The 13,860-nt window shown below is 58.5% G+C and overlaps 1 protein-coding gene and 1 long non-coding RNA gene across 6 annotated transcripts; one reads left to right on the top strand and one right to left on the bottom strand.

Moving 5' to 3' along the window:
• The first annotated feature begins 1,391 nt into the window (after positions 1–1,391).
• On the top strand, positions 1,392–4,698 carry HRAS (HRas proto-oncogene, GTPase). Of its 5 annotated transcripts, XR_004436242.1 has the most exons (7): positions 1,392–1,546; positions 2,562–2,722; positions 2,987–3,165; positions 3,317–3,476; positions 3,572–3,653; positions 4,175–4,299; positions 4,409–4,698. XR_004436242.1 is itself a non-coding variant. In XM_033207938.1 (6 exons), the coding sequence occupies exons 2-5, from the start codon at positions 2,612–2,614 to the stop codon at positions 4,292–4,294; spliced, it is 570 nt and encodes a 189-aa protein (XP_033063829.1). In that variant the 5' UTR covers positions 1,392–1,546; positions 2,562–2,611; the 3' UTR covers positions 4,295–4,299; positions 4,409–4,693. The 5 variants fall into 5 exon arrangements, 4 of the variants coding, with proteins under 4 accessions (XP_033063829.1, XP_033063832.1, XP_033063831.1 ...); XM_033207938.1 differs by lacking the exon at positions 3,572–3,653 and having other exon boundaries at positions 4,409–4,693; XM_033207941.1 differs by having other exon boundaries at positions 1,401–1,546; positions 4,175–4,698.
• Positions 4,699–5,765: 1,067 nt separating this feature from the next.
• On the bottom strand, positions 5,766–8,187 carry LOC117081689. Its single transcript, XR_004436243.1, has 3 exons — positions 7,918–8,187; positions 6,470–6,508; positions 5,766–5,951 (listed from the first exon to the last, which is right to left on the bottom strand). It is a non-coding gene; the product is annotated as an uncharacterized LOC117081689 (long non-coding RNA).
• Positions 8,188–13,860: the final 5,673 nt, after the last annotated feature.

The following is a 13,860-nucleotide window of genomic DNA, read 5'->3' as shown; positions in this document are numbered from 1 at the left end:
CGCCACTGCAACCGACTAATTTTTTGCATTTTTACTAGAGACGGGATTTCATCATGTTGGCCAGGCTAGTCTTGAACTCCTGACCTCAAGTAATCCACCCGCCTGGGCCTCCCAAAGTGCTGGGATTATAGACGTGAGCCACCGCGCCCGGCCCCTTTTGTTTTGTTTTGTTTTGTTTTTGAGACGGAGTCTCGCTCCGTCGCCCAGGCTGGAGTGCAGTGGCCGGATCTCAGCTCACTGCAAGCTCCGCCTCCCGGGTTCACGCCATTCTCCTGCCTCAGCCTCCCGAGTAGCTGGGACTACAGGCGCCCGCCACCTCGTCCGGCTAGTTTTTTTTTTTTTGTATTTTTTAGTAGAGACGGGGTTTCACCGTGTTTGCCAGGATGGTCTCGATCTCCTGACCTCGTGATCCGCCCGTCTCGGCCTCCCAAAGTGCTGGGATTACAGGCTTGAGCCACCGCGCCCGGCCATCCCTTTTGTTTTTTAATGAGAATGTATTTGATTCTTTTGCAATTTTAAAAAATGTTAAAAACACGTCTTTTTGGGTTTGAAAGAGCTAGGATGTGGTCTTTGTGCTTGGGGTGAGCCCTGGGCACTTCGCTCTCCTGTGGCAACCTGTGGGTACCGTTTAACTGCACCACGCTGAACTGCGTGGTTGGAACCTCAAGTCTGGGGGGACTGAGCGGGCAGGGTCGCCTGCCACGCAGGCCCAAGTAAGACGAGTGGCGGAGGGGGCGTTCTCACGCCTGGCTCCAGGGCGCACCGCTGCGCCTGCTGCCCGAAATCCCACCGGGGCTGCAAGGCGTCCTCGGGGTGGGCTGCGGTGGGAATAGGGGAGCTGGGGTGCGTGGTGGTAGGTGGGGTGCGCACCGTCCGGGTGCGGGGCCACTCCACCTGCGCGGAAGGGGAGCCAGGCAACCGGACCCCGCGGCCACCCGGGGGCCCCCAGCTCCGAGCGGCCCGCCTTGGTCCAGGCGGATTCCAGCCTTTCCTCAGCCCGGAGCCCCGGGACCTCCGCGGTGGGCGGCGCCGCACTGCCAGCGCAGGGAGGGCCTCGAGTGCACGGGCGCCACTGAGTCGGGTTCTCTCGCCGGCTTGTTCCCGGGAGAGTCCACGGCCCTGCTCGGATATGCCGCCCCAGGCCCCCACACACCTGCTCCCTCGCCCTCCTCCAGCAACCCCGAGCTTCCCTCCGCTAGCCGGCCGAGCCCAATCCCGCGAGGCCGTAGCCCTTCTGGCTCCACCTCCCGCGTTGCTCCCGGAAGCCCTGCCAGACCGCGGCTCCTGACAGACGGGCAGCTCAGCCAACCGGGGCGGGGCGGGGCCTGGTGGAGCGCGGCCAATGGTAGGTCGCGTCGGGCTGACGGACGGGCGCGGGGTGGGGCGTGCGCAGGCCCGGCCGAGTCTCCGCCGCCCGCTCCCTGCGCCTGCAGCCCCAGCCGCACCCGCCGCGGACGGAGCCCATGCGCGGGGAGAACCGCGCGCCCCCGCCCCCGCCCCGCCCCGGCCTCGGCCCCGGCCCCGGGGGCAGTCGCGCCAGTGAGCGGTGAGTGCGGGCCGGGGTCGGCCGGGCCGCGCGCCCTCCCCGCCCCCAGGCGGCAGCCATACGCGCGGCGCGGGCCGGGGGCGCGGGGCCGGCGGGCGTCAGCGGTAGTGGGTGGGTGGGGCCGGGCGGGGCCCCCGGGCACAGGTGAGCGGGCGTCGGGGGCTGCGGATGGCGGGGGCGGGCTGAGGCCCCTTAGTCCCTGGGGCCTGTGGGAATCCGGGCCCCGCCCGTGGCCTCGCGCTGGGCACGGTCCTCACGCCGGCGTCCCCGGGAGCCTCGGGCCCGGCGCCCTCACAACCAGGCGCGTCTGGGCGGAGGCGGCCGCGGCCACGGCACGCCCGGGCACCCCCGATTCAGCATCACAGGTCGCAGATCAGGCCGGGGGCCTCAGCCCCAGGGCCGTTCCCCTCTCCGGGTCTCCCGCGCCGCCTCTCGACCCCTTCCTGTGGCTCAGCCCCTGCTTCCCAGGAGCCCCTCTGTCTTCTCCAGCTTTCTGTGGCTGAAAGATGCCCCCGGTTCCCCGCCGGAGGCGCCGGGCGCTGCCCGGGTCTGCCCTCCCCTTGGCGGCGCTTAGTACGCAGTAGGCGCTCAGCAAATACTTGTCGGAGGCACCAGCGCCGCGGGGCCTGCAGGCTGGCACTGGCCTGCCCGGGCACGCCGTGGCGCGCTCCGCCGTGGCCAGACCTGTTTAGGAGGACGGTAACCTCAGCCCTCGGGCGCCTCCCTTTAGTCTTTCTGCCGACCCAGCAGCTTCTAATTTGGTTGAGAGCGCTCAGCTGTCAGCCCTGCCTTTGGAGGCTGGCTCCCTTTTCCCCTCACTGGGTCCTTAACAGCAAGTGGGGGCGAGGCGACAGCCCTCCCCCGCGCTGGTTTGCAGCTGCACAGGTAGGCACGGTGCAGTCCTTCCTGCCTGGCGTTGGGATCCAGGGCCCGCTATGGGTTTGCTCTTCAGATGGCTCTGCCAGCAGCTGCCCTGTGGGGCCTGGGCCTGGCTGAGCAGGGCCGTCCTTGGCAGGTGGGGTAGGAGACCCTGTAGGACCCCGGGCCGCAGGCCCCTGAGGAGCAATGACGGAATATAAGCTCGTGGTGGTGGGCGCCGGCGGTGTGGGCAAGAGTGCGCTGACCATCCAGCTGATCCAGAACCACTTCGTGGACGAATACGACCCCACGATAGAGGTGAGCCTGGCACCACCGTCCAGGTCCCAGCAGCTGCTGTGGGCGAGCCCAGGACACAGCCAGGATAGGGGTGGCTGCGGCCCCTGGCCCTGCATGGTGCTCTGGGCCTGTCTCCTGCTTCCTCCAGAGGAGGGGAGCCCCTCGTCTCAGCACCCCAGGAGAGGGGGCATGAGAGGGGTATGAGAGGTACTAGGGAGAGGCTGGCATTGTGAACTCCCCGCGTGGAGGGTCCTGAGGGGGTCCCTGAGCTCTGTCTTCCTGCAGGACTCCTACCGAAAGCAGGTGGTCATTGATGGGGAGACATGCCTGTTGGACATCCTGGACACCGCCGGCCAAGAGGAGTACAGCGCCATGCGGGACCAGTACATGCGCACGGGGGAAGGCTTCCTGTGTGTGTTTGCCATCAACAACACCAAGTCCTTTGAGGACATCCACCAGTACAGGTGAACCCCATGAGGCTGGCCCGGGAGCCCATCAGGCACAAGTGGGGTCAGGTCGGCTGTGCCCAGACAGGGGCCTCCTGTCCTCTCTGTGCATGTCCTGGATGCAGTCGTGCCTGCAGCCCCTATAGCCAGCTCTCACTTTTCATCCCAGGGAGCAGATCAAGAGGGTGAAGGACTCAGACGACGTGCCCATGGTGCTGGTGGGGAACAAGTGTGACCTGGCTGCACGCACCGTGGAGTCTCGGCAGGCTCAGGACCTCGCCCGAAGCTATGGTATCCCCTACATCGAGACCTCGGCCAAGACCCGACAGGTGAGGCAGCTCTCCAACCCACAGCTAGCCAGGGACTTGCCCCGCCCCGCCCCAGCCAGGGAGCAGCACTCACTGACCCCTCTCCCTTGACACAGGGCAGCCGCTCTGGCTCTGGCTCCAGCTCCGGGACCCTCTGGGACCCCCCGGGACCCATGTGACCCAGCGGCCCCTCGCGCTGTAAGTCTCCCGGGACGGCAGGGCAGTGAGGGAGGCAAGGGCCGGGGTCTGGGCTCACGCCCTGCAGTCCTGGGCCGACACAGCTCCGGGGAAGGCGGAGGTCCTTGGGGAGAGCTGCCCTGAGCCAGGCCGGAGCGGTGACCCTGGGGCCCAGCCCCTCTTGTCCCCAGAGTGTCCCACGGGCACCTGTTGGTTCTGAGTCTTAGTGAGGCTGCCGGGGACACTGGCCGTAGCTCAGATGAGAGCTGGGTGCAGGGTAGTCAAACCCTGGCCAGATCTGGAGTTCAGGAGGGTCCTGGGCCACCCTGACCTTTGAGAGGCTGCTGTAGCGTGATGCAGGTGGCCCTGGGCTCTTCGAGATGACCAGAGCCCAGCTTCCTGTGTGTGTGGTGGGCCTGGGGAAGTGGCTGGTGGAGTTGGGAGTCTTGGGCCAGGCATGGCTTGATTGCACAGCAGGGAGCCCCTCACCCAGGCAGGGGGCCACAGGCCTGTCCCTCCTGATCCCATTCCTCCTTTCCCAGGGAGTGGAGGATGCCTTCTACACGTTGGTGCGTGAGATTCGGCAGCATAAGCTGCGGAAGCTGAACCCTCCTGATGAGAGTGGCCCCGGCTGCATGAGCTGCAAGTGTGTGCTCTCCTGACGCAGGTGAGGGGGGCTCCCAGGGCGGCCGCCACGCCCGCTGGATGACCCTGGGCTTCCCACCCCTGCCGGTCTCCTCACCTGCGGTCAGCAGCCTCCTTTGTGCCCCGCCCAGCACAAGCTCAGGACATGGAGGTGCCGGATGCAGGGAGGAGGTGCAGACGGAAGGAGGAGGAAGGAAGGATGGATGGAAGGAAGGAAGGAAGGAAGGGCTGCTGGAGCCCAGCCACCCAGGGACCATGGGCCGAAGTGACCGCAGACCCTCCCAGGGATGCTTTGCACAGACTGTCTTGAGCGTCCCAAATGCCACCGGAACCCCAGCCCTTAGCTCCCTTCCCAGGCCTCTGTGGGCCCTTGTCAGGCGCAGATGGGATTGCAGTAAATTATTGGATGGTCTTGACCTTGGATTTTGGCTGAGGGTGGGACACGGCGCACGTGTGGCCTGGTGTGAGGTATGTCGGAACCTCGGGCCTGTCCAGCCTTGGGCTCTCCACAGCCTTTGGGAGAGGGAGGTTGGGAGAGGCTGGTCAGGGGTCTGGGCTGTGCTGCTGTCTCCTCCTGCCTGCCCCAGAGTGTCCATGGATTCTGGCAGAGAGCTCTGGACAAGCAGGCAGATCATAAGGACAGAGAGCTTGCTGTGCTTCTACCAACTAGGAGGGCATCATGGTCCTCCAGAGGGAGGTGATTTTAGGGGTTGGGGATCTGTGCCAGTGGCTCTGGTTTCTACTTGGGAGCCTTCTTGGCGGTGAGAGGCATCGTCTTTCCTGACTTTTTCCCACCGTGAAATGCACCTGCCAAGAATGGCAGACATAGGGACCCTGCCTCCTGCGCTTTCACATGCCCAGTTTTCTTCATCTCTCTGGCCTGGAGCAGTCTGTGGACCTTGGAAGTAGGGCCGCAGCACCGACTGGCCTCAGGCATTTGCCTTATTGGTGGTCGGGTGGCGGCCACTAGGGCGTGGTAGCCTGGCCATCCCTGCCTCCTGGAGTGGACGAGGTTGGCAGCTGGTCCGCCTGCTCTTGTCCCGCCCTCCCCCGCCCCTGCCCTCACCCCACCCTCGCCCCGCCCCGCCCCTGCCTCATGGCTGGCTGCTCTTGGAGCCTGGTAGCGTCACTGGTTCGGCCTTGCTGGGTACGCACAGGCTCAGCCATCCACTCTGCTCCAAGGGGCTTGCCCTGCCTTGGGCCAAGTTCTAGGTCTGGCCACAGCCACAGAGTGCTCAGTCAGCCGTGTGGTCATTCTGGCTGCTGCTGGAGGCCCACGGCGTCCCTGGTGCCCCTCCCCTCCCAGGGCTCGGGTTGAGGCTAGGCCAGGCCCCTCTGGAATGGGGACTTGTGCCCTGTCAGGGGTCCCCGTCCCAGAGGTTGGGGGAGAGACTGCAGGGCGTGCTGCTGGCTGGCCAGGGCTGCAGGGACGCCACACTCACCCTTCTGTCCAGGGGACGCCACACTCACCCTTCTGTCCAGGGGACGCCACACTCACCCTTCTGTCCAGGGGACGCCACACTCACCCTTCTGTCCAGGGGATGCCACACTTGCGCTTCTCTCCAGCAGCCTCCAAGTGACCAGCTTCCCCATCGATACAGACTCCTGTGGCCAGGAGCCCTTTGGGGCTGCCAGGTACCACCCTGGCTCCTTCCACACCGTGCCAGTCACTGCCTGCCAAGGGGGTCAGATGCAGGTGACCCTGTGCAGGGGGTGTCTCTGGACCTGCCTCTTGGTCATTATGGGGCTGGGTAGGGCCTGGTATCAGGTCCCCGCTGGGGTTGCAGGGCTTGACCTGTGCCGTGGTCCTGGGGTGTCCAGGACAGACGCGGAGGGGACAGGGCCCAGCACCCCTGCTCCATGCTGAACTGTGGAAAGCACCAGGTCCCTGGGTGGCTTCGACAGAAGTTCCAGCACGGGAACCACTGGACAACCTGGGGTCTGTCCTGATTTGGGACAGGCCAGCCACACCCCGGGTCCTGGGGACTCCAGAGAGCAGCCCACTGCCCTGGGCTCCACGGAAGCCCCCTCATGCCACTAGGCCTTGGCCTCGGGGACAGCCCAGCCAGGCCAGTGTGTGGGAGGACCAGGCCTCCATGTGGGAGCAGACCCCTTGGCATTCTGGAGCTGCGCTGATGGGCAGGGGAGAGCCAGCTCATCCCTTTGAAGAGGGTCTTGATGTCTGGGGTTACCTGCGGAGGCCTGGGTGCTGGGACGCTCTCCCGGTTTGGCTGAAAGGAAAGAAGTCAGCTTCTCCACTGAGCCCATCTGGTCTTGATAGGGCTGGGCCCCATGGATCTGGGTCCCTGTGTGCCCCCTCCCCCCACCGTCTGATGCTGGGGACGCCCCTGCAAACTGCCAATCCCAGAGAACAAGACTGTGGGAGGGCTGTGTGGGGAGAGCCCGTCCCTGCACCCTGACCTGCAAGAGGGACTCCTGCTGCCCACCAGGTGTTCCTCCACGGATCCCTCATTGTCCACAACTGCCAGAGAACAGAGGGCTCCGTGTCTGGCCGTCCCCCAGCAAGCAGCAGTGACTGCATCTGAAGTCTGAGCTGCTGAGACCCCCTCCTGCAGGGACCCATCTTCTGGCAAAAACCTGGACTGAGGACCACCCTCTGCCCACACCCACGGGGCCCATCCTGGTGGCTCTTGCAGTGCCAGGCTCTGCCCCATCAGGGTCTGGGGTTTCAGCCAGATTTGTGTCCAGGGCAGGGAGGCTGCAGAGGTTAGGCTGGGTCCAGCACAGGGCAGGGCTGGAGAACACGGCCAAGGTCGGGTCTGTCTCCTCCCCCCCGACCTCGAATGTCTCACCTGTCACATGCGTGCGTTCGTATCCACCCCATGGGGTTGCCATGAGGTGAACGAGACAGTTGTTTGCACAGTCTGTGTGGAACGGGCACCTGCTGAGTGCTCAGGGACGACCCTTGGCAGCCATATAGAGGCCAGCGCAGGCCACTTGGTAGTGCCTGTCACCATACCATGGGAGAGGGCAGCTGTGCTGAGACCCACCTCTCCCCTTCGGACGCAGAGCCCCTCTCGGACACCCACTGTGTCCCCAATTGCTCCACACATGCTGGGCACTTGGCACCGGTGACATCGTGGGGTGGCTGCACACGTCACAACAGTGCCCTGCCCAGGTCAGCTGGGCCTGGAGTCAGTGTCCTCCACCCACTGAACTGTCCACGTGAGTGCACGTGTATGTGGGTGAACGTGTGTGTGTGTGTGTGTGTGTGTGTTTATTCTCCAGCTAGGCCTGGCTGTCCCACTCACGTGCATACAGATCTAAGTCACTGTCACCCCCGTGGCCTGAGGCGATCGTCAGAGCATCTGCAGGGGCACCACACTCAGTCCTCTCCACCTGGGTGGTCATGGGGATGCAGACGCGGGGAGGGGGCTGGCCCCTCCCTCGGTGGACTCAGGTCTTGTGTAAAGGGCTGGATTCAGTGCCTGTGTCTCACCTTCTGGAGGAGCCCTCCTGGGTGCTATGAACGTCCCCCTCGCTGGAGGCCGCAAGGTCCCAAGGACAAGCCCCCTGCCTGAGGTCCCCCAGCAGCCAGCTGACCAGGTCCCACTGATTGACAGACCCTGCTGGGCTGCCAAGGGGGTGGAGGAAGCCTGGGGGGAGGTGGGGGACTCACCTGTGTGACATCAGCTTCCGTCCCACCTGCCGCCTGCCCCTCGGATCACGTCGCTGCTCAGGATTCGCCACCAGCTGCCTCCTCGCAATGGAGCCCTCTGATAGCTGAGAGCCTGCCACAGCGATCCCCCACGGCCACGCGTAAACTCTCCCAACATCCATCCAGGGAGGCCTGGATAAAGATGCAGGATTTCAGGCCGGGCGTGGTGGCTCACACCTGCAATCCCAGCACTTTGGGAGGCGGAGGCGGGTGAATCACCTGAGGTCGAGTTCAAGACCAGCCTGGCCATCATGGTGAAACCCCGTCTCTAATAAAAATATGAAAATTAGGCCGGGCGCGGTGGCTCAAGCCTGTAATCCCAGCACTTTGGGAGGCTGAGACGGGCGGATCACGAGGTCAGGAGATCGAGACCATCCTGGCTAACACGGTGAAACCCCGTCTCTACTAAAAAATACAAAAAACTAGCCGGGCGAGGTGGCGGGCGCCTGTAGTACCAGCTACTTGGGAGGCTGAGGCAGGAGAATGGCGTAAACCCGGGAGGCGGAGCTTGCAGTGAGCTGAGATCCGGCCACTGTACTCCAGTCTGGGCGACAGAGCGAGACTCCGTCTTAAAAAAAAAAAAAAAAAAAGAAAATTAGCTGGGTGTGGTGGCAGGTGCCTGTAATCCCAGCTACTCGGGAGGCTGAGGCAGGGGAATCGCTTGAACCCAGGAGGTGGAGGTTGCCGTGAGCCGAGATAGCAACACTGCACTCCAGCCTGGGCAAGAAAGCGAGACTCGTCTCAAAAACAAAAAACAGGCCAGGCACGGTGGCTCACGCCTCTAATCCCAGCACTTTGGGAGCCTGAGGCGGGCGGATCATGAGGTCAGGAGATGAAGACCATCCTGGCTAACACAGTGAAACCCCGTCTCTCCTAAAAATACAAAAAATAACTGGGCGTGGTGGCAGGCGCCTGTAGTCCCAGCTGCTCGGGAGACTGAGGCAGGAGAATGGCGTGAACCTGGGAGGCAGAGTTTGCAGTGAGCTAAGATCGTTCCCGTGCACTCCAGCCTGAGCGACACAGCAAGACTCCATCTCAAAAACAAAACAAAACAAATAAAAACCTTACCCTACCGTTTTGCTAAGTGAGAAATTCTGCATGATTCCTCTGCTGTTAGGCAATAATCAAACTCAGAAGCAGAAAGTAGGGTGGCCGTGGTCAGGGGCTGGGGAGCGGAGCTGGGAGTTGCTGTTCAACTGGTAACAGATTTCAGTCTGGGAAGATGCGTGAGTCCTGGGGTTCACTGTGCATGGTGCCCGTGGTTAGCAATGGCACATGACACATTGCAAAAAAAAATTTTTTTTGACACAGAGTCTCGCTTTGTTGCCCAGGCTGGAGTGCAGTGGTGCAATCTCGGTTCACTGCAGCCTCCGCCTCCCAGATTCAAGTGATTCTCCTGTCTCAGCCTCCCGAGTAGTTGGGACTACAGGCATGCACCACCACACCCGGCTAATTTTTGTATTTTTAGTAGAGATGGGGTTTTGCCATGTTGGCCGGGCTGGTCTCGAATTCCTGACCTCAGGTGATCCACCCGCCGTGGCCTCCGGAAGTGCTGGGATTACAGGTGTGAGCCACCGCGCCCGACTACTGAGTAGTATGTCTTTGTAGGGATGTAGCACAGGTTGTTTACCTGCTAAAGAATATTTAGTTTGCTGCCAGGTCTTGCCTGCTACGACTGGAGCCTCCATAGGCATTTGTGTACCGTGCCCCTGAGGACATAGACTTTCAGTTTATTAGGGGAGACACCGGGGGCAGGGTCGCTGGGTCCTGTGGTGCATGCCTGACTCTGCACCTGACTCTCCAGCTTGCCGGGCCCCTTGCCTTCTCAGCCTTCTCAGCCAGGATGCATCGGAGTCCTGACGCCGTGATTTTCATCTTGGGCGTGTTGCGGGATCTCATAATGCTTTCAGTTTGCAGTCTGCTGGTGGCCGCAGCCTGGGCATCTCCTTAGCACCGCTGTGTGTGCTGCAGGTCCCCTTTACTGAAGTTTTCGTTCAGGTCTTCATCTTATTTTTGGTTTTGTTTGTTTTCGTTTCATTATTATTTTTGAGATGGAGTCTCACTGTTGCCCAGGCTGGAGTGCAGTGGCGCAATCTTGGCTCACTGTAGCCTCTGCTTCACAGGTTCAAGCGATTCTCCTGCCTCAGCCTCCCAAGTAGCTGGGACTACAGGCACCCGCCACCACGCCTGGCTAATTTTTTGTACTTTTATTAGAGATGGGGTTTCACCACGTTGCCCAAACTGGTCTTGAACTCCTGACCTCAGGTGATCTGCCTGCCTTGGCCTCCCAAAGGGAAGGATCATGACAGGATTACAGGTGTGAGCCACCTGCCTGGCCTATTTTTTATTATTTAATTTTATTTATATTGGACAGGCTGGAGTGCAGTGATCATGGCTCACAGCAACCTCGACCTCCCAGGCTAATTAATTTTTTTTTTTTTTTTTCTAGAGACATGGTCTTGCCATGTTGCCCAGGCTGGTCTTGAACTCCTGAGCCTCGAGCTCAGTGTGATCCATGTGCCTTGGCCTCCCACAGTGCTAGGATTACAGATGTGAGCCATCACACCTGGCCTACTTATTTATTTATTGGAGACAGGGTCTGGCTCTGTCCCCCAGGCTGGAGTGCAGTGGTGTGATGGTAGCTCACTGCAGCCTCGACCTCCCTGGCTTAAGTGGTCCTTCTGCTTCAGTCTCCTGAGTAGTTGGGACTACAGGCGTGCACCAGCATGCCTGGCTACATGTTTTTTTATTTTTTCTACAGACCAGGTCTCACTGTGTTGGCCAGGCTGGTGTCAAACTCCTGGCCTCGAGTGATCCCTTCTGCTCAGCCTCTCTAAGTGTTGAGATTACAGGTATGAGCCACTTCACCCAGCATTTTGTTCATTTTTGAAACTGGTTTTTTATTTGGTTATGTTTTTGAGATTCTTCTTTTCTTTTTTTTTTTGAGACAGGGTCTTGTGCTGTCACCTCTGTCACCCAGGCTGGAGTGCAGTGGCGCGATCTCAGCTCACTGCAACCTCTGCCTCACGGGTTCAAGCGATTCTCGTGTCTCAGCCTCCTGAGGAGCTGGGACGACAGGCACGAACCACACCTGGCTTATTTTTCTATTTTTTGTAGAGATGGGGTTTCACCATACTGGCCAGGCTGGTCTCAAACTCCTGACCTCAAGTGACCCACCCGCCTTGGCCTCCCAAAGTGCTGGGATTAGAGGTGTGAACCCCTGCGCCTGGCCAACACTTCTTTGCATATTCTGAATGAGTCCTTGTCAGAGGTGTGATTTGAGAATATTCTCGGCCGGGCGCAGTGGCTCAAGCCTGTAATCCCAGCACTTTGGGAGGCTGAGACGGGCGGATCACGAGGTCAGGAGATCGAGACCATCCTGGCTAACACGGTGAAACCCCGTCTCTACTAAAAATACAAAAACTAGCTGGGCGAGGTGGTGGGCGCCTGTAGTCCCAGCTACTCGGGAGGCTGAGGCAGGAGAATGGCGTAAACCGGGAGGCGGAGCTTGCAGTGAGCTGAGATCCGGCCACTGCACTCCAGCCTGGGCGACAGAGCGAGACTCCGCCTCAAAAAAAAAAAAAAAAAAAAAAAATATTTTCCCTTTGGCCAGGCGCAGTGGCTCAGGCCTATAATCCCAGCACTTTGGGAGGCCAAGGTGGGTGGATCACCTGAGGTCAGGAGTTCAAGACCAGCCTGGCCAACATGGTGAAATTCTGTCTCTATTAAAAACACAAAAGTTGGCTGGGCGTGGCCGTGGGCACCTGTAATCCCAGATACTTGGGAGGTTGAGGCAGGAGAGTTGCTTGAACCCAAGAGGGGGAGGTTGCAGTGAGCTGAGATCGTGTCACTGCACTCCAGCCTGGGTGACAAGAGTGAAATTCCATCTCAAAAGAAAAAAAAATTTTCCCATATCTGTAGTTCTGTTATTTATTTTATTAAGGCCTTTCACAGGACAAAAAGTTAAAGTTTAGTGAAGTCCAATGTGTCAGGTTTTTTTGTTGTTTTATTTTTCAAATGGGGTCTTGTTCTGTTGCCCAGGCTGGAGTACAGTGGTGCAATCTTGGCTGACTGCAACCTTTGCCTCCCAGGCTCAAGCAAGTAGCTAGGACCACACGTGTGTGCCACTGCACCCAGCTAAATTTTTTTTCCCCTATTTTTGGTAGATGATACAAAGATGGGGTTTCACCATGTTGGCCAGGCTGGTCTCGAACTCCTCACCTCAAATGATCCGCCCACCTTAGATTCCCAAAGTGCTGGGATTATAGGCCTGAGCCATTGCGCCCACCTTCTCCTATGTTGTTATGTAAAAATTGTAAATTGGCTGGGCTTGTTGGCTCACACCTGTAATCCCTCCACATTGGGAGGCCAAGGCAGGAGGAGGATTGTGTGAGCCCAGGGGTTCCGGACCAGCCTGGGTAACACAGGAGACCCCATCTCTAAAATAAAGTTAGCTGGGTACAGTGGCTCACACCTGTGATCCCAGCTACTCGGGAGCCTGAGGCAGTAGGATCACTTGAGGCCAGGAGTTTGAGACCAGCATGGGCAACACAGCAAGATCCTGTCTCTGTTTAAACAAAGGAAAAAACCCAAGTCATACACATATATATATACACACACATATATACACACATATACATACATACATGCATCTATATACACACATATATACACATATACACACATATACATGCATATATATACACACATATACACACATACATATATACACATATACACACATATATACACATACATATACATACATGCATCTATATACACACATATACACACATATACATGCATATATATACAACATATATACACACATACATATATACACATACACACATATATACACATACATATATACACACATATACATACATATACACACATGTATATATATAGATATATATATATAAATTTTTTTTTTCTTTTTGAGATGGAGTCTTACTCTGTCTCCCAGGCTGGAGTGCAGTGGAGTGATCTCGGCTCACTGCAACCTCTGATTCTCCTACCTCATTCTCTCAAGTAGCTGAGATTACAGGCGCTCGCCACCATACCCAGCTAACTTTTGTATTTTTGGTAGAGACAGGGTTTCTCCATGTTGGCCAGGCTGGTCTTAAACTCCTGACCTCAGGTGATCCGCCCACCTCGGCCTCCCAAAGTGCTGGGATTACAGGCGTGAGCCACCGCGCCCAGCCCGGCTGATTTTTATATTTTTAGTGGAGACAGGGTTTCGCCATGTTGGCCAGGCTGGTCTCAAACTCCCAACCTCAGGTGATTTGCCCGTGGCAGCTCTGTCGCCAGGCTGGAGTGCAGTGGCAAGATCTCAGATCACTACAACCTCCACCTCCCGGGTTCAAGCGATTCCCCTACCTCAGCTTCCTGAGTAGCTGGGACTACAGGCGCACACCACCACGTCCAGTTAATTTTTGTTTTTGTATTTTAGTAGAGATAGGGTTTCACCATGTTGGCCAGGATGGTCCTGATCTCCTGACCTTGTGATCCACCCACCTTGGCCTCCCAAAGTGCTGGGATTACAGGCGTGAGCCACTATGCCCCACTAATTTTTATATTTCATACTTATACAAGATGGTCTCAAAATGGATCATAGGTCTAAGTTATGAGGTTTAGGTCAAGATTCATTTTTTCTGCATAAGAATGTACGGTTGTTCCCACGCTGCTTGTTGAAAAGATCCTCCTTTATTGAATTGCTTGTGTACCTTGGTCAAGAATCCATGACCCAAGTCACCTTCCCTCCGTGTGTGCCTGCCCCTTCTCCAACATCAAGCTGGCTTCACGTTGTCACTCCAGAGTCAGTGTAACATTGGGTTCTGTGAGTCTTCTTTCATTTTTCCACGTTGGTACATTTAGAATCAGTTTGTCTATATCTACAGA

The sequence above is a fragment of the Trachypithecus francoisi genome, unplaced genomic scaffold (assembly GCF_009764315.1).
Source record: "Trachypithecus francoisi isolate TF-2019V2 unplaced genomic scaffold, Tfra_2.0 Lachesis_group8, whole genome shotgun sequence".
Classification (NCBI taxonomy): domain Eukaryota; kingdom Metazoa; phylum Chordata; class Mammalia; order Primates; family Cercopithecidae; genus Trachypithecus; species Trachypithecus francoisi.
This window is presented reverse-complemented; position numbering and strand designations above follow the sequence as displayed.